The sequence below is a fragment of the Saccostrea echinata genome, unplaced genomic scaffold (genome assembly GCF_033153115.1).
Source record: "Saccostrea echinata isolate AGI-Se365-2 ecotype Australia unplaced genomic scaffold, CSIRO_AGI_Sech_v1 ptg000020l, whole genome shotgun sequence".
NCBI lineage: Eukaryota > Metazoa > Mollusca > Bivalvia > Ostreida > Ostreidae > Saccostrea > Saccostrea echinata.
Window position 1 is genome coordinate 7,399,942 of NW_026889769.1, and position 20,750 is coordinate 7,420,691.

Here is a 20,750-nt window from a genome sequence, read left to right on the forward strand (position 1 = left end):
AATTGGATACTGTAAGGAAAACATCAGATTATCCAAAGGCAAAAATCAAAGTTTATTAAGAGTATATCAAACAAAGAGCAAGAGCCACTTAGGGCCTTTTTTGGCCCTGTGAATTTCTGAAAATTCAAAACTGTATAGTTTTAGTCAACAAGGCAATAAATAATACTTGAGCACTTGGTGAATGAATATCTACTGAAAATAATGTAATTTTCTTTCTAGTCAATGCATTATGACGTCATGAATTGCGTCATTATTCACATATCCTGAATTTTTCTTCAAAACTGGCCAAAATATGATGCCATTTTTCAATATTTTGTATACAGCACAACCTCTGTGCAAAATGTGTAAATAATATTTATTTTCATATTTCATATTTTGAAAAACTTTGTCTTGTATAAGAAAATTATAAATAGCAAAAACAGATTTAAAATGCTGTGTTAAATATAAATAATTTAGTATATAAACTACATTGTACTTTAAAAAAGAAGAAGATGGAAATACTTATTCATTTCTGAAAATGTTTAAACAATGTTTTAGTAAGTAACTTAAAAATATGCAAAATCATTCTAATGATATGTTTTCATTCAAAATTGTAAGGTTGCTTTTTTTTTGTTAGTGAGGTTATATGTGTCTGTATTTTTAAGAGAGGAGGTTAGTGTCACTGTGTTTGCTTATCTTGGCTAATTAATTGACTGAGACATCCCTGACTTGCAGATAATGAGGTGTAAACTGTGAACTATCTAGTGTTTAACTTTTATAATTGATACTTCCATTGAAGACAAACATATTTAATAATTGATACTTCCATTGAAGACAAACAATATTATTAAAGCAATTAATAGCTCTTAAAACACTTATTTCAATACAGAATGAAATTGTGCTATTGGTTTTACCTAAAGGCACATTTGATTTACATGTTTAATACTAAGAGTTCTAATTTACTTTTTTAAAAAAAAAAAAAAGACACAGGAATGTTTTATGTGTACTGCCAACATGCGGGCAGTCCAAATACTTTTAATTCATAATAAAATATTTAATAATTTCTGCAACAAAAATCAATAAATATGGAGGTTCAAATCCAAGGTTGAAAGGAATAATTAATTCCTTGGCATATTTTGTTGTAGGAACCATGTCTCCACTTTCCATGGTAGAAAATCCCGCATTTGGGCATTTAGTGAGAATGTTAGGTCTAAAATATGAAATTAAACCAGAATAAAACCTTAAAAGAACCTGCACTGAAACTGCAGGAACACATTCAAACTTCAGTTGATATCATCAATATTACCATTAAACATTTAAATTTGTTGGACAATCATTATGATTATAAGTATTGTATATTTAGTTGTTAGAACTTATAGCCAATCCCTTGTGTTAATTATACAATAAAATATGTTCAAAACAAAATCATTTAAATGTTGCTTTGATATTTGAAGGGATAAAAACTTAGAAGTAATCGATTATTAATTGATTACATCTTCCAAAGTAATCGCTTACAATCGATTACAGGACAAAAATAAGTTTAATCGATTAATAATCGATTACACAGAATTCCTTTAAGTAATCGATTATTAATCGATTACATTTTTCAGTAATCGTGCCCATGTCTGGTAAATATATTATAAAAGAACTGATACTGAAGATTATAAAATATATTTTAATTTTTGGATCGAGGAGTGTGCTCATATTTTAATTCTTTGCTGAAGGTTCTAGGCCTCAAATACACCTGTTTTCTGCAAAATTCAATAACACTGCAATTTCACACAACCTGTTTTTCAATGCTTGGACTCTTCAAAGGAAATTCTGTTACATAAACTGAAAGCACTAAGTCTCTACTTTATATTAATGTTGAAAATGGTACACAGGGTATTAGTCAATAAATTGGTATATCTACAGGGCCATTTTGTGCATAAAGTGAACCTAGCTCTTTATTTTCCTAAATATTACCTTAAACCAATGTCCATCAAAGCCCACACTTTCCACTGCAGCCTCTAATGCTTCCTCAAATTGACCCATTTTTAACAAACATTCTGCTTTGTTACCATAGAGCACAGCTTTCTCATGGTTTTCTACCTCATGTTCGCACTCTTCTGAGATGTAATCCAACAAATCACAATACATCTCTAATGCCTCCTCAATGCAGCCTTGCTTGTACAGTTCATTTGCCTGCGATTTTAGATCTTTAACCACCAGATTATCTTTGCTTGTTGCAGATGTTTGTGGCACCTGCTGTTCACTTGTTGTGGGCTTTACAGGTTTTGCTTTTTCTGTTGATTTCTGTGGGTTTTCTGGTGGCTTTTTTGATTTGACATTTTCTGTAGCTATAAATGTTTAATATTCATATCTTATGTACATGTATATAATATAACTATTAAACAGTGACAAGAGAAACTAGAACTGTCCTTCTCTGAAATACCCCCCGCAGGGTTTTTCAGAGAAGGTGCCAAGTCACTAATACTAGTATTTGATGGATCTAAGAGGTGTTCTCAATTTGTTTAAACATTTAGATTGAAAATTTACTCGTAATTGCTCATTTTATACCTTTAATGAATAAAACTAAGGTGCAGCCTAATAAAACATCAATACTTATAATATCATTTTTTTTTTTATTACATTGAAAAAATAAATAATAATTTTTCAAGTATTTACCTATTGGAAAGTATGGATGCATTATTTATCAATTTTTTCTACAGTGACTATGGTCAACATCATGACACACCCTCAGGTCATAAGCAATCTTTGTGTGAAACGGAAACTCCCAACATCCCAACATTATTCTCCATAAGAAAGATACAGACTGGACATGAATTATGAACTTTTTCTGTCAGTGACCTTGAACTTGCCCAAAATGACCTTGGGTAAAGGTCATGACACACCCTCAGGTCATAAGAAATCTTTATGTAAAATGGAAACGCACAAAGTTTATCCTTAAGAAAGATATGGACTGGACACGAATTATGAACTTTTTCTTTCAGTGACCTTGAACTTGCCCAAATGACCTTATGTCAAGGTCATGACACACCCTCACGTCATACGCAATCTTTGTGTAAAATGGGAACTCACCAAGTTTATCCTTAAGAAAGATATGGACCGGACATGAATTATTAACTTTTTCTTTCAGTGACCTTGACCTTGCCCAAATGACCTTTGGTCAAGGTCACGACACACCCTCAGGTCATCAACAGTCTTTGAGTGAAGTAATAGATTCTAATGTTCCTCTGTAAAAAAGATATTGACCGGACACGTTTGCACAGACAGACGATGGACGGATGGACAGATGGACAAGGTGATTCCTATATACCCTCCCAAACTTCGTTTGCGGGGGGTATAAAAAAAAAGATAAACATACAGAGTATTGTTATATCTATTGTGTATACGTTTTTTCTCCGTAAAAAGTTTTACATTACATGCAAGAGCTTGCTGTATAGACAGGTTATCATTATCAAAACACATGCAATCTCAGATTTCCAGGTAGCATGACTGGCTGACCATTAGCTACCATTTCTCATTTGATTGAAAAGTGTTTTGATATCAAAGCAGATACATGTATATTTCATGTGGATAACAGGAAATTGATCGAGGTTTTGATAAGTAAAAGATCATTTACATAAATCCAAAAGAATAAACTAAAATTCAATGGAACAACTTGCATATCTTCCCCTATTCCTACCAAACCAAATTATTAAGTGTGACTTACGTTTGGCATATTTTAGGAGTATGTCATACACCCCTTTGTTTTTGCTTGGATCCACATAGTCAATAGGCAGAAGCTGGTCTCTATCCCGCTCAACAGGGGACACTCCCTTCTGTAGAAGAAGCTTGACAAGAGAGGTAAGGATCTTTCCCTGGGGGGCAGGAGACATCTTCAGGAGGGTGTGGAATGGTGAATCCCCCTTACCATTTACAACTGTTATCATCTGAGGATTGTTTGGCATGCTTTTAAGTATAACCGTGTCTCCTAGGAAAGAATGATATATCAAAAAACCAAATGAAAAGTTAATTTTTATACAAATATTGCTGGTATGCATTTCTAATTTTATTGTGTAAATAAGTTTTGAAATTATATACAGCTGTTTCATATTTTCATGGTGAAAATCTGTTTTTGTGGTTGATCTTTACAATATGAAGGGAATTTTCTTACTCATTTTGGAATTTGACAAGGTAGCTGTCCATAAATTTACATTTGTATTTTTTGCCAAAAGCAAAATTTTTTTTATCTCCTCGAAAATTAAGGAAACCAAAAGATTGTAAATTACAAAAATACTTGATATTTCAGTCAATATGCAACATTTTCATCAATTAGATACGAAAAAAAATTGAAGAAAAAGATTACCTGTGAGGACACAGAATCTGGTAGCAGCGTGGAGGGGTGTGTCCTCATCTGATTCTCGGAACCTCAGTAAACTGTCCAGGTTTCCTCTGTGTGTAATGAGGAAGAGCACAAGAGGAGTTATCCAGAAATTCACAGAGGCTGGATCTTCCTGTCTCTCAAGGAATGGGAAGAGGGTTTTATATGTGATACCCTGCATATCAGCATCTCTGGCAAAACCCATGGCCATTACTTGCCCTTAAAGCAATAAAATAATTTTCAAGTAAGACAAAGTCTCAATTCTCTATGTAAATTTGTGGGCAGCCTCCTTGTCCTATTTTATATATAGAAAATGGTGTCATTTTATAAAATACTGCTAAATGAACAAACATAAAATTTTTCAAAAACTTCTTTTTATCATTTTCCCCCTATATTCTAATGTAAATCTCCATCACTAAAATAGGCTTCAGAAATCCCCGCCCTTTTTTCCCCCTTGAAATTATCTTTTAAATAATCTAAGCATTCCACATGAATATCCAATCCCCTATTGGGCCCCATCCTTGTCCCACAGGGGTATGATTGGTACAGTTTTGAATCTGCATTAACTGGGAATGCTTGCATAGTACTAGAACTAGTTGTGGGCCTGCTGTTATTGAGAAGAAAATTCTTAAGAGATTTTTCCTTTGTATTTTCATATACATATAATTTTAAACCCCTATATTGTACACACAAAAAAAACCTGGATGGTATGGGATTATTTGAACAGACACAAATTTAGAAAGCTTTAACATATGTTTGTTCTCTTCTAAACCCTGTCCTGTGGTTCATAATTTACATTTGATTTCACTATATCTATAATTCTCAATAATCTCCCTTCAAAAGAGGATGTGCCTTCTCATTTGAATTCCCTTTATCCCAGGATGCATTTGGGAAAGTTTCATTAAAATTAGCTTAGTGCATGGCTCTGGAAAAGTTCAAAATGTGAAAAGTATATAGAGGACACAAACGACTGACAGATGGATGCTAGGCACTCTTTGATCAGATAAGCTCAATTTAGCCTTTGGGTTTAGTGAGCTAAAAATTTGATACTACTGAAGAAACATATGTACTAGACTTTGTGACCAGGTATTTAAAGTTCAAAAGAAGCTTTAAAAAAGTTTATGCTAAACATAACAAACAGAACAAGAATTCAACACATTTAAGATTGCCATTGAAAGGAAAGTTCATTAATGAGTTTTTTTTATCATTGAATGTACCTACCACCACCAAACATGAAGTTGATCCCCAGAACCAGGAATCTAATGGCTTCCCACTCTCCTCTAACACTGAGTCTGGTCAGAACATCTGCCCATACATCATTGGTTACCTTACTAAGGCCCTTGTAACTGGTTTCCAGATCCTGCTGTCCTGAAAAAAGTTAGATATCTATGAGCTTATTTACAAGAGGCCCATGGGGTGCTCACCTGAATCTTCTTTGGCCCTGGCTCCAGGGCCATAAACTCGGCTAACTATTGATCTCTGTCTCACTTTTACAAAAAGAATTAATGGTAGAAAAGTGAGAATGAGAGCAAGTGAGCTCGTCCAAGTTTTACAACCCCCAAGCCTGCTCTCCTTTAGATTTTGAAAAGTATTCCCCCCTCTTAATTAATCGCTCTATATTGTGGCCTCATCCTAGTCCCAAGGAGTCACAACATAACCATATTTGAAGCCATATATGGGGATGCATAATTACCAATATGCCTAACATGGGCTTGCAGTTTTGTTGGAGATTTTTGAATGATTTTTTAATTTTTCTTTCCCATTTACATGTACATGCATTAAATGTAAAATTGATTCTCGATTATAATCTAACCCTAAGATTCATAATTTAAATTAACTTGAACCTTAGGAATTCGAAAATGTTCGTGATGATTTACTAAGGCCCTACTACTATTGAAATATTGAAAGTATTTGTTTATTTGACAGTGAGCTAATTTTGAAAAAAAAAAAAAAGCTCATCTGAGCCTTAAAAAAAGGTATGCCCTTATATTCATTATTGCCACTCAATATACCATAATATAAAAGATAATGAAATACCTTTGATGTGCTGGAATGCTGTGACGGCCTCTACCAGAATGTTACGTTTTTCTGCAGCAGTGCCCTCTCCTTTGCGGTACCCCTCTAGGAAGGCGCTATAAGCTTCCCTGTGCTTCTTTAATTGACTTAAAATTTGACCACGCCTCCAGTGTCCCTGCATCAACAAATGTATGAAATATTCTCAATCCTGCTTACCAAAACATTCAACATGTTAATATCAAGTACATGCACCTAAAACCCAATAACTAAACACAAATTAATATACCTACATGCATCTAAACTAAATAGCTAAACACAACTTTGTTTTCTCTAGATGCAAAAATAGGAAAACTCTTTTACATGTATTTCTAGGAAATCACAAAGAGTTCATGATTTCTGAGAAATAAATTAGTCAGAAGTCTTTTAAAGCTTTATTATTAAAATCAAAGGCATGCAAACCTTAATAACAATAATGTTTAAAAGTATCTAGCATATATATATGTATAAAGATTTAAGTGTAAAATGTTTTGAATGTTTAAAACAATTAATAGGCCTTTTATGAATTTCAAAATATGTTTGATATCAATACATTTTTCATTTTGATACTTTTGTTACCTGGAATACTAAACTTACAGAAAACTCATAACTTTTATACTGCCATAATTAAGTGATAACACATCAGTTACATGAAAGAAACTACATATAAATACTATCAGTTACAAGCAAAATGACAAAAACTTGACACTAAACCTTTAGCCAGGAGGGATCACATTTCACGGCCTCCTCTGCATCTTCTAATGCCTCCGTTATACTGTGTAAGGCCAAGTGAACAGCTGCTCTGTTTGTCAGCAAGGTGACTGTCTCACGAGTCAAATTTTCATAATCTTTGGCCATTGTTATTGCTCGGCTATAGAAAAAAATGGCTTCCTCCAATTCCTTGTTCTTAAACGCTGCGTTTCCTTGCTCTTTTAAATGCAGAATTTTGACTTTCACATGGTTTCCTTGAATGTAGAAATTTACTTTCTTATAAAATATGTACTATCAAATGGATTTTTTTTGGTTGGTTGGGGGGGGGGGGGGCAAAAATAGGAGGTAGTCAAACTACAATGCCCACTTTGATAATACCTTATTTTTATTAAGTTAAATAATTTTCATAATAAATGAACTTTTAGTTATGATCATTAGCTAAATTCATCTTCATTGTAATTATAGACTGCTTTAGCTCCACATCTTAAAACAAACTTAAGTTCACTGAAAATGTTTCATTTGAAATAACTAGAGCCATGACCCCCCCCCCCTTTCCCCAACCTACTCAAAAGTGGCAGCACTGCCTGTCATACTATGACTTTATCACATGAAGACTGATATACAGACTCCAATATGCATCTTAAGATTTATGCAATCTTGATGCTTGAAAAAATGGTTATTTGAAAAAAAGACCTTCACTAAAAACTTTTATCAAACTCCTTGTTTAAAACATAGGTAATCAGAGATTACAGAGCTCACCTCAACGGATGTTGTCTTTAAGTAAGGCAAAGTCCCACACTAAACTAATAATCTAGTAGTGTACATCCCAAGGTGCAACATTTGTGCGATTTTGATCTGAGAGAGCTTGCAGTTACTTGGGAATGGACTTATCCAAAAACTTCAAACTAGTAAGTCATCCATAAAATGAAATTCAAATCCAGCATCTGAAGCAAAGCTAAGAGTGTTCATCCCTTGATGCATCATCCATGCAAGTTTGGTTTAGATAGGCCTCACAGTTTCTTGGTAATGGACCTGTGCCAAAAACTTCAACCTGGTCACTATTTGCAAAGTGTAAGTCAAATCCAGCATCCGAAGTAAGTCCAGTAGTGTGCATCCTTAGGTGTATCATCCATGCAAGTTTGGTCAACATGGGACTTCTAGTTACTTTAGAATGAACCTGCTCCAAAAACTTAAATCTAGTCACTCATCTGGAAAATGATGGTCAGATCCAGCATCCTAGGAAAGCCTGGTAGTGTGCATCCTAAGATGCATCATCCATGCAAGTTTGGTCAACATAGGGCTTATAGTCAATTGGAAATGAGATCTGCTCCAAAAACATTAACCTGCTCTAAAAACATTAACCTGGTCATTCCTTAGCTGAAATTGCAGCATCTGAAACCTGTTTGGTACAATGAAACACACTAGAAGCACCTTCCATGCATTTACGATTAATGTAGGGCAAAAAAGTACTTAAAAAGACAACTGCTCCAGAAACTTTAACCTAAGACGCCAACATCAACATCGAGGGCAGGGATCGACGTTAACGGTTGTCCGATTGCCTGGGACAAGTAAATTCTCAGTTCGGGCAAGTGAAACTGTCGAAGTACCTGTCCGATCGGGCAAGTGATTTTTTTTTTCATACAAATGTATATATCATTTAGTTTTCATTAATTTGTAAATAGACAATAAATTGAACATTTGATTTCCGCCAGGTACCTGACATCATTTGGAATTCCTTGATAGCGTTTCTAGATTATACCGTTCATTTAAAAATCGGGTTCAGTTTTCTGTTTTCTTTCGTGGTAAAATACGCTAGAACCTCCAACAACTTTGTTACCTACTTCGTACTTATTTAGATTATTTATTCACTTACAAATAAGTAACATATGATATATCCTGATCAAATATACGTTTCGTAGCAACTATCTTCTTTTAGCGTTGCTTCACAGATATCTCTGAAAATAACAATTCACAAAAAGATCCTACCGAAAATAATTTTTAAGAATTAAGGATTATTGCTGCATGGCAGTGTGTGTTAAGAGGTTAAATTGACAAGGACAGTAGTATACATTTAATTACAAACGCATATTATAAGTGTTTTTTGATCACATTTTTTTCTTAGCATAATTTTCTTCTTTCCTAGTTTTGGGCAACCAAGTTTTGCATTCGGACAAGTCAAAGTTTGAGATCACTTGCCCAAAAGGCAAGTGAATATGAAAGTTAATGTCTATCTCTGGAGGGTATCACATAAGCTCCCCCAACTTCGTGGAGGTGAGCTAAAAATATGTCAAATGTAGCATTCATAACAAAGAAGGTAATACACATAACACTTGCAAGTTTGGTCTATATAAGCCTCATAGTTTTTTTGGTAATGGACATGATCCTTAAATTTCAACCTACTGATAAATTTCTGACTTTGACACCTTTTGACCTCAAAATCAATAGGCATTTTTTTAAAGGCCATAGGGAGTTGTAATAATAAAATTTCATTGCAAAAGCTAAAATGTTTTTTGAGATATTGTCATGAACAAGTGTTACAGAAAGAATGTATGAATTTCTGACCCCACCTTTGACCTCAAAATAATAGGGGTCTTTCATATGACATTGAGAGTTATGATATAAAATTTCATTGAAAAAGCTCAAAGAAAAATAAAGTTATCATCTGGAAACCATTTTTTTAAATGTACGAATTTCTGACCTTTACCTATTGACCTCAAAATCAATAGGGGTCTTCTTTCAGCCATAGGTAGTTGTGATATAAAACTCACTGCAAAAGCTCAAAAGATTTTTGAGAAATTGTCTTGAAACAAAACTGTTCCACAAAGACAGAATATATGAATTTCTGACCTTGACCTTTGGACCTCAAAATCAACAGGGGTCTTCTTTGGGCCAAAGGGAGTTGTGGTATAAAATTTCATTGCAAAAGTTCAAGGGCTTTTTGAGATATTGTCTGGAAATGAAAGTTTAACACACAAACACACAAATGGACAGACCAAACTTATATCCCCGAATTTCAGTGAAAGCAGGGAACAAATAAGGGATTTTTTTTTTTTTTTTTTTTTTACATATTACACAAAGAAAAGTATCCAGATTGCCAACAATCTCTCAGAAAATAGTAATTATAATGTTCTTGGCCTCTTCTTTAAAATAATATTTAATTGAATATAAATAATGGGATTACTTTGACATGATTTCAAAATGAATTCCATGAACATGCTGCTTCATTTTCTACATATCTCAATTATAGCCAAAAAGTATGGGAAAAATTAAGTTCAATATACTAGTAATTATGGTGTCATAATGGATCTAGCACTTATAAGACAAACTAAACTCATTTACGAGATCTTCACCTAAAGACTAAGTCCTGTAGCAACTAAAAACCTAAAACAGAGCTTATTTCATGTAAATTACCTGCTACATTTGTGATGTTTGACAGAAGACTATACCCCATATCTGTTGGTGTGAGGTAGTCTATGGGTAGTTTGCCATCAGCATCAGGGATGGATGGACGACATCCATTGTTCATCAGAAGCCGAAGCAGAGTTTCTCCAAGCGAACCATTGATTTTCCCAGAATGCACTAGTATATGGTAAGCTGTTTTCTTCTTATCATCGACAGCATCTTTTTCTTCTGGTGTTTTCAAATACTGACTGAACATCAGTTTTATCAGGTGAATATTGCCTGGATGGAACATGTTAATTATTGTATGAACATAAAATACACAGTTCAAACATAATGAAGATTTCTTTTTTTTTAAAAATTTGTTTTAAAGGGAAGAAGGACACATGGTCACAGGACTCGGTTTAACTATGTCAGAGTCTCTAGTGATGTAGGTACAAAACATTATTTAAATCATCAATACTTGTGTAAATGTTCAACAATATAATTTATTTTATGATTTTAATGAAGATTTTTATTAAAACTAGAACTGTCCAAAAGGGACAAATACCCCCCGCTGGGTTTTTCAGAGAAGGTACCAAATCACTAATGTTTTCTAGATGTGAGAGGTGTTCACAACTTGCTTAAACATTTAGAGTGAAAATTTAATTACTCATTATATTTTTTTTTGAATGAAACTAAGGTGCAGCCTGATAAAACATCCATACTAATAATTACAGTGTTTTTTATTACATTGTAAATAGTCTGCAACTACCTGTCATCTTTGTGAGACATGACACTCTGCAAATTGATTGTTGAAAAAAAAATATCATAATTAATTATACAAAATCAAATTGATCTTAACACCTTTATATCAAACTCATTTTAAAAATAAAAGGCTGGTTCCAGTAACTATGTATTTTGACAGACATAAATTACAATTAAGAGACTTAGACAACAGGGATCTTTTTTTCTTTCTGCCCAATTCCCAGGAGATATAGATAAGACCTGCTTGATCAGAGATGCCCTAACAGCTTCCCACACTGAACTCATTAATTAATCTTTAACTGGATGCATGTCCACTCATTACTCCCAAGGGACAAATGGATTTACACTATCTGCTGTGTAATGTAAAAACTGTTATTAATACTTTGTGATTTTGTTTTTAGTTCTAATGAGTAGTTTTAAGCTCTAGTTCACATTTTTGTACAGATGTTCTAGATTCTATGTCTCATAACCTTAGACATGAACCCGAAATGACTAAGTCAATAAAAATGAAAAAAAAAAAACATCTGTAAAATGCAGAAAAATTATGAAATAATGTTGAAAATACCAGGTGCACATCTTCATATGGTAAATAATAAGTGTACAAATTTTCATACAAATCTATGCAGTAGTCTCTGGGAACAGATCCAGACAAAACCACATAATAAAAATGAAAAAAACACCTGTAAAATGCCAAAAAATTAACCAATCATGATGAAAATACCAGGTGCACACCTTCATATGGCGAATAATAAGTGTACAAATTTTCAGACAAATCCTTGCAACAGTTTCCAAGAAATGGTCCGGACAAAATCTCGTCTACAGACAGACGGACGGACATGCTGATTCCAATATACCCCCCTAAACTTCGTTTGCGGGGGGTATAATTATAAAAAATTTAAGGTTCATGTGAACATTAACAGATCATGAAATAGATTGATCCACTTCTCTGTTTCTCTACACTGCGGATCTAACAAGGAATTCAAAAACCTGATGAAATCTCTGCTTTAGGATATGTGGAACATATATAATTAGTAATACAGTAAAACCTGGTTATAAAGAAGTTAAGTAACGGGGGCCTCATATTTTACTTCATTCTTCATATCCATAAAGAACACATTGTGAAAAGTCTACTACAGGATTTGGAAAAATTTTCTTATGAATGAGATTTCCTCATTAGTGAGTTCCCTATAAACAAGTTTTACAAAATATTTTAAAAAATTAACGATGAGATTTTTTTCAGCTCAAGGTCCTTCTTTACCTTAAAAATTATCAAACAAGCAGACAAATTTTTTTTTAAAAATTGTATGATAGGCAGTTAAATGGGAAAAAATGAAAAACATCTATATCAACCTGTATCTAATGCAACTGTTAGACCAACATGAATAACTGGTTTTCCCATCTTCTGTTCTATATCCTCATATGATGCCCCACTCTTCAGAAGACATATCGCTAGTTCTACACCAAATCTTTTGAGGTCAGAAGTGGGCGTGGTCTTCAGCAGTGTTCCTACCGATAGGTTATCTACAGGGCAACTGGCAGCAGCAGCATCCAGAGAACTGGGGGGCCCTGCATGGACCCCCAGCACCAACAAACTTATCCCCTCCCAGCAATTATTATTGGCCAAGCGCTGAAGAAGCTTTCTTTGGTTTTGAATGGATCCTGGGTGAATCTCAGCAGCTTCTAACACATGATTTGGGTCATCTAAATTTTAAGCACTTATTAATAATTACATAATATTTTTTTTAGTCAAACTGTATAAATATGAAAGCCTGTATCTTCTCTCAATTAAAAGTTATGACAAAGATTAAAAGTTTTTGTGACAGACCCATAGACACAAACAAATGAGATTTAATGTCCCAGCATTTTTGCGAAAGGGGAGGGGTACAGAAAAGGACTAAATGATGACAAAAATGTTCAATTACTTATTAATTTCTATTTGGACTTAAATCTAATGCAACCTTTGACTCAGAACAACTTACATCTGAGGGACACAATAATGGTGACAATTTCTGCTAGGAAACTGATCACTTCCTCCTCCTGCCCCTGTGAGAGAGCCACGTTATATCCCCCTATAGAAGCATCCAGTGCTGTTCCCAGCTGTTTCAGTTCCTTGTTGGCCTGAGCTGCACGCCAGTATCCCTTAACGAATATTCATAAACTTATGTAAACTAAAACTTAAATGAGGTATTCCTTAATGAATATTCACAGTTATACAGTACAGTGATTCATTTTGATGTGCATTCCGCATAAATTACACATTAATTTTGCTCAGTATGCACAGTTTCATTTAATGAAGAAAGATATATGTATTGTTTTCATTTCAAAATGATTGAACACATCTTATCCATGTGCTGAGTGATATGAAAGGGCGATTTTGGGACAGCAATGGCAAAGAATACCTGGCCAACAATACGTTGGTTTACACCTCACTTTTATTGCAGTTAATTAATAAGCGGTTCTCGGGGAATATCTGCAAATGCTAAGTCGGCATGACTAGTTATGTCTACTGTTGATAAATACAGTGGCTTCCAGTTTATCGGATAGCGGTTAAACGAATATTTCGGCTATATCAATATAATAACAGAGCACAAAACCATTTCTTATATATTTATTAATAATTTCACCTGATATTCTGATGAGAAAATATTGGATTTTCGTTTTATCTGATACAAAAATTTCGCCAGTCATAATGATTTTCATAATCAATGACTTGTTCACACCTGTAACTTCGGTGTGTAAACCCTTTGTTTATTCAGTCTGACACCTTTAACCAGGAGAACGACAATAGGGGATTAGTCACGGCTGAACGCACACAGGAATCTTACCTGTGTTAACAATGGGCACGGTAGATCGATAAGTTTTGATTACAATTGTGATGATCAGCTTGGGATTCAGTGCTGCACTTGCTAATTTTGATAATTGGCTTGTGTGCAATTTAGTTCGGCGTGAAATTTTAATTATTGAACTGTTCAGCGTGTGTATGACACTTCGCTTGGACATTAAAATGCACCATAATAAGACTATCTATTAAATCATTTCGCTTGGTCATTTATCTGAATATGTGTTCACTTTTAAGTGCAAATTTCAGGGTTAAAATCACAAGCACCCCATATAAATATACGTCTGAAAAATTTTATTCATTATTCTCAATATGGCTCTGAAGAGGAAAAGGACAGATCTCTCCTTGGCAGACAAGTATGAAGCGGTTAAACTCCTTGACCAAAAAGTCCCCCAAACAGAAATTGCCAAGAAGTTAGGTTGTTCACAACCTCAGATTAGCGCTATCTCAAAAAATAGAGACACAATACGAAAAGATTACGAAACTAGCGCTAATCCAGAAAGAAAAAGGCACAGATCTGGGAAGGCACCGACAGTCGAGGGGGCCCTTACAGAATGGTTTACAAAGGCCCGCAGCAAAGATCTCCCTGTCTCCAGTGCAGTGCTAACAGAAAAGGCAGAAGACTTGGCAGCACGAATGAACATCGAATTCACCGCATCAAATGGCTGGTTGTCCCGCTGGAAGCAAAGAAACAACATAAGTTATAAGAAAATGCATGGAGAGAAGAAAGACGCTAACACAGATGCAGCCGACCACTGGATCACAGATGTTCTACCACAGCTTATGAAAGATTACGAGCCACAGAACATCTATAACGCCGACGAAACGGGACTTTACTACAGAGCTCTCCCTGATGGAACATTGACGTTCAAGAAAGATAAATTGGCTGGTTCAAAAAAGGCAAAGGACAGAGTGACAGTGCTAGTGACAGTGAACATGACCGGAACAGACAAGCGTCGGCTGCTGGTAATCGGGAAAAGTAAAGACCCAAGATGTTTCCGTGGGAAGAAAAGTATACCCGTGATCTACAAGAGTTCCGGAAATGCCTGGATGACTGGTGATTTGTTCAAACAGTGGCTCGCAGACTTCAACAGAGACATGGTTCGTCAGAACCGAAAAATTCTCCTACTTGTGGATAACTGCTCAGCTCACCCTAAAGACGCTGCCGACCGACTTACCAACATCAGACTAGAGTTCCTGCCAGCAAACACAACATCCATAATTCAACCATGCGATCAAGGCATCATTAGGAATTTGAAAGCCCTGTACAGATCTCAAGTGATTAAAAACATAGGTAATCAAAGATTACGAAGCTCACCTCGACGAATGTTATCTACATGTAAGGCAAATTTCACATCATATTTTTTTTCTAGTAAGGGTACATCCCAAGATCAATATCCATGCAAGTTTGAATTAATTATAGACCTGCTAAAAAAACTTTTGACCTGTTTAGTAATCAAGAAAATTTTGGTCAGTTCCAACATCCAAAGCAAGTCTGAAAGTTTTCATCCTTAGATGCACCATCTATGCAAGTTTAATCATAATAGGCCATAATATTATATAGCTACTCCAAAAAATTACCCTGGTCACTCATCTGGAAAATGTACGTCAGATTCAGAATCCAAGGCAAGTCTGGAAGTGTCCATCCCTAGATACATCATCCATGCTAATTTGGTTAAAATATGGCTAAAATTCACTCATGTGGAAAATCTAGGTCAGATCCAGCATTCGAAGCAGGTTGGTTAGTGTACATCCCTAGATGCATCATCCATGAAAGTTTGGTCAAGGTAGGGCTTATAGTTACTTGGGAACGAGACTACTCCTAAATCTAAACCTGGTCTCACATGTGGAAAATCTAGGTCAGATCCAGCATCCAAAGCAAGTGTGGTAGTGTCCATCCTTTGGATGCATCATCCATGCAAGTTTGGTCAGGGTAGGGCTTACAGTTACTTGGGAATGGACCTGCTCCTAAAACTTTAACCTGGTCACTCATCTGGAAAATCTAGATCAGATCCAGCATCCGAAGCAAGTGTGGTAGTGTCCATCCCTAGATGCATCATCCATGCAAGTTTGGTCAAGGTAGGGCTTATAGTTACTTGGGAATAGACCTGCTCCTAAAACTTTAACCTGGTCACTCATCTGGAAAATCTAGGTCAGATCCAGCATCCGAAGCAAGTGTGGTAGTGTCCATCCCTAGATGCATCATCCATGCAAGTTTGGTCTAGGTAGGGCTTATACTTACTTGGGAATGGACCTGCTCCTAAAACTTTAACCTGGTCACTTATCTGGAAAATCTAGGTCAGATCCAGCATCCGAAGCAAGTGTGGTAGTGTCCATCCCTAGATGCATCATCCATGCAAGTTTGGTCAAGGTAGGGCTTATAGTTACTTGGGAATGGACCTGCTCCTAAAACTTTAACCTGGTCACTCATCTGGAAAATCTAGATCAGATCCAGCATCCGAAGCAAGTGTGGTAGTGTCCATCCCTAGATGCATCATCCATGCAAGTTTGGTCTAGGTAGGGCTTATAGTTACTTGGGAATGGACCTGCTCCTAAAACTTTAACCTGGTCACTCATCTGGAAAATCTAGGTCAGATCCAGCATCCGAAGCAAGTGTGGTAGTGTCCATCCCTAGATGCATCATCCATGCAAGTTTGGTCAAGGTAGGGCTTATAGTTACTTGGGAATGGACCTGCTCCTAAAACTTTAACCTGGTCACTCATCTGGAAAATCTAGATCAGATCCAGCATCCGAAGCAAGTGTGGTAGTGTCCATCCCTAGATGCATCATCCATGCAAGTTTGGTCAAGGTAGGGCTTATAGTTACTTGGGAATAGACCTGCTCCTAAAACTTTAACCTGGTCACTTATCTGGAAAATCTAGGTCAGATCCAGCATCCGAAGCAAGTGTGGTAGTGTCCATCCCTAGATGCATCATCCATGCAAGTTTGGTCTAGGTAGGGCTTATACTTACTTGGGAATGGACCTGCTCCTAAAACTTTAACCTGGTCACTCATCTGGAAAATCTAGGTCAGATCCAGCATCCGAAGCAAGTGTGGTAGTGTCCATCCCTAGATGCATCATCCATGCAAGTTTGGTCAAGGTAGGGCTTATACTTACTTGGGAATGGACCTGCTCCTAAAACTTTAACCTGGTCACTCATCTGGAAAATCTAGATCAGATCCAGCATCCGAAGCAAGTGTGGTAGTGTCCATCCCTAGATGCATCATCCATGCAAGTTTGGTCTAGGTAGGGCTTATAGTTACTTGGGAATGGGACTTGCTCCTAAAACTTTAACCTGGGACGCCGACGCTAACGCCGACGCCGACACCGACGCCGACGCCGACGCCGGGGGTATAGCATAAGCTCATCTCGACTTCGTCGAGGTGAGCTAAAAATGGTGAGCGAGATCGACAGCGGCAGCATCTCAACAGCGACGGACCTTGCTAAAAGACTTACACTACTTGACGCAGTGCATCTTTTGAGTAAAGCATGGCGGGGAGTCAAAGAAACTACAGTGGTGAATTGTTACCGGAAGGCAGGTTTTCAGACCGAATGCACAGAAGAAATGCCAGAAGAAGAACCAACTATTCCCGAGTGTATGGAGAGAGAAGAGTTCTTCGACTTTGTTAATCACGACGACGATACCGATTGTCACAGAGAAATAACAGATGACGAGATCTGCGCTCAATTCTTAGAGGAAGAGACAACAAGAAAGCCGGAAGAAGAAGTAAGTGATGAAGAAACAAGCTTCACTCTACCAGTGAGTTCAACAGAGAACAAGGAATCCCTCTCCAACGTTCGACGTTTCTTGGAGGAAAATGGTTGTGAGGACTTTAGTGCTTTTTACGCACTGGAAGAACTATGTGAGCGTTTGGGTGAAAAACTGAAGAAACAGACAAAGATCACAGAGTTCATAGACTGGATACCCTAGGGACTAAATGAAACAGTGACTAAATAGTGTCTACGCTGTGCTCAAAATGTTTGACATTTAATTTATCGTTTGACGTTTATCATGTTTATCAGATTTTTTTTCTTGTATGTATTTTGTGCTCTTGTAGTGCTTTCTCATGTGCTTGATAATATGTTAATGCTTTCTTATGTGCTTGATAATATTAAACATTCAAATAAAGATCAAACACTTAAAATAACTTTTTTTGTTTATTTATTTATCAGCAATCCGGAAAAAAAAAGTTTACGAAATATAGTCATGTATTCAATCAACTTCAGCTTTCCAACATGGAGACCATCAACGAATGGGATGAATGTTAACAGGTGACAGGTGCTGAATAAATATATAGAGATGACAATAAGTTTTATAATTCAATTAAATAAATTATTATACATACGAAATCATATTGAACTCTTAATAAGTGAAATAATTCATTCTTCTGACTTAGTACATTTATCAATCGAAAACGAAAGTGCAAGTAAGAAAAACAAGCGTGTTTTATTGCTACATGTGTACTGTACATCTAGTGTTTGCACTACAAATGGTGCAACCGGCTATTCTAATATTCGGCTATTCGGATAAAACTAGGCTGACAACTTGACTATCCGATAAAACGGGATCCACTGTATTAAATTTCTGATGCATACCTGGTTGAATATTAGTTAAGCATTGTCATTTTACTTTTTTCCCTTTAAATATTCACCTATTTCTCTTTTTAACTATATTTTCACTTTTTAAAATGAAAGAAAAAGTGAGCAAGCTCACATACCCCACGCTCCCCCAAAACTCAACAATGCAACACATTTTAAATACACAATATAATTATTCAAAAAGGGGCATTACTTGCAAAAAATCACCACATCAAAACTTCTTGCATATAAGGACATTCAAATCTTTGTACGTTACAAATTTAATTGGGCTGAAGTTTCTAGATAAATAATGGAATCAAAATTTCTTGGTAATTATGTCTGAAATACCTACAAAGTTTCTGGAAATTCAGTGCAGGAGTTATGCTGACAAACTGTTATTTAAATTCCTCAGTGATTTCGATTTGTTAATAAGTATAAGTCCATGTCCAACACATGACAATTTACACATTTAAATAATTGATGGAAACAAAATTATGATGTAGTCATATGAATTTGTTTTTATATAGTGTACTTATGAAATTATTTAAGGCAAAGCACCAATTTGAGAGGGGTGGGGTGGGGGGTTGGGGTTGAGAACTATCCAAGATTTTGTGTGTGTGTGTGTGTGTGTGTGGGTGTGTTATATCATTAATATTTTGATCTCAAAATCAATAGGGGTCTTTTAAGGTCATAAAATATTTCACATAAAATTTAATTACAAAATTTAAAGCTGATTCCAGTGGATTTCCTTATTACCTAGCTGGAAAGTTTCTTCAATAATAGGCAAAACTCTTAAGGCAAAAATAATGGAATCGGAATTTCCTGGTAATATGCACATCTACACACTGTGTACTAAATATCTGCAAAGTTTAACCAAATTCTGTGCACAGTTTAAGAGGAGTTGCACTAACAAACTGTTCGTCTCTATATTCAAGATATGGCCAAAAATCTGAGTTGAAAAGTGCCGAAATTCCCAGAAAAATAACAGAATCAGAATTTCCTAGTAATATGCACATCTACACACTATGTACTAAATATCTGTAAGGTTTGACCAAATTCTGTGCAGCGGTTTAAGAGGAGTGGCGCTGACAAACTGTTCATCTCTATATTCAAGATATGGCCAAAAATCTAAGTTGAAAAGTGCCGAAATTCCCAGAAAAAATAAAGGAATCGGAATTTCCTGGTAATATGCACATCAACACATTGTGTCCTAAATATCTGCAAAGTTTGACCAAATTCTGTGCAGGGGTATATAAGGAGTTGCGCTGACAAACTGTTCATTTCTATATTCAAGATATGGCCAAAAATCTAAGTTGAAAAGTGCCGAAATTCCAAGAAAAAATTAAGGAATCGGAATTTCCTGGTAATATGCACATCAACACACTGTGTCCTAAATATCTGCAAAGTTTGACCAAATTCTGTGCAGGGGTATAGGAGGAGTTGCGCTGACAAACTGTTCATCTCTATATTCAAGATATGGCCAAAAATCTAAGTTGAAAAGAGCCGAAATTTCCAGAAAAATAATGGAATCGGAATTTCCTGGTAGTATGCACATATACACATTGTGTCCTAAATATCTGCAAAGTTTGACCAAATTCTGTGCAACGGTTTATGAAGAGTTGCGCTGACAAACTGTTTATCTCTATATTCAAGATATGGCCAAAAATCCAAGTTGAAAAGTGCCGAAATTCCAAGAAAAAATAAAGGAATCGGAATTTCCTGGTAGTATGCACATCTACACATTGTGTCCTAAATATCTGCAAAGTTTGACCAAATTCTGTGCAGCGGTTTCTGATGAGTTGCGCTGACAAAAAAAACAGGACTGACGGACTGACTGACTGACTGACACACTGACTGACTGACTGACGGACGGGTCAAAAACATTATACCCCCCGCAACTTGTTGCGTGGGGTATAATAACCTTAAAACATTACTTTGTTTTCTTTCAAACAGTTGGTGTACATCTGTACACTGTGTGAAAGATCACAGTTACAATCTTAAAATAGAACTAAAGTGCATAAATTACAGTATATTTTCATGCCACAATACCAAGTAATCTAAAAATAGAACCAAAGTGC

The 20,750-nt window shown here is 35.7% G+C and overlaps 1 protein-coding gene across 1 annotated transcript in view; it reads right to left on the bottom strand.

Annotated features, from left to right (window-relative positions):
* LOC133190024 (TPR and ankyrin repeat-containing protein 1-like) overlaps positions 1-20,750 on the bottom strand; it is a 490,694-nt gene that overhangs the window by 36,973 nt on the left and 432,971 nt on the right. The window contains exons 4-12 of the mRNA XM_061325501.1: positions 13,234-13,393; positions 12,605-12,955; positions 10,520-10,789; positions 7,112-7,362; positions 6,383-6,536; positions 5,567-5,713; positions 4,331-4,564; positions 3,695-3,955; positions 1,945-2,318 (exon numbers count right to left, since the gene is read on the bottom strand). Coding sequence (XP_061181485.1) covers positions 1,945-2,318; positions 3,695-3,955; positions 4,331-4,564; positions 5,567-5,713; positions 6,383-6,536; positions 7,112-7,362; positions 10,520-10,789; positions 12,605-12,955; positions 13,234-13,393 — 2,202 coding nt within the window. The remainder of the gene's footprint in view (positions 1-1,944; positions 2,319-3,694; positions 3,956-4,330; positions 4,565-5,566; positions 5,714-6,382; positions 6,537-7,111; positions 7,363-10,519; positions 10,790-12,604; positions 12,956-13,233; positions 13,394-20,750) is intronic.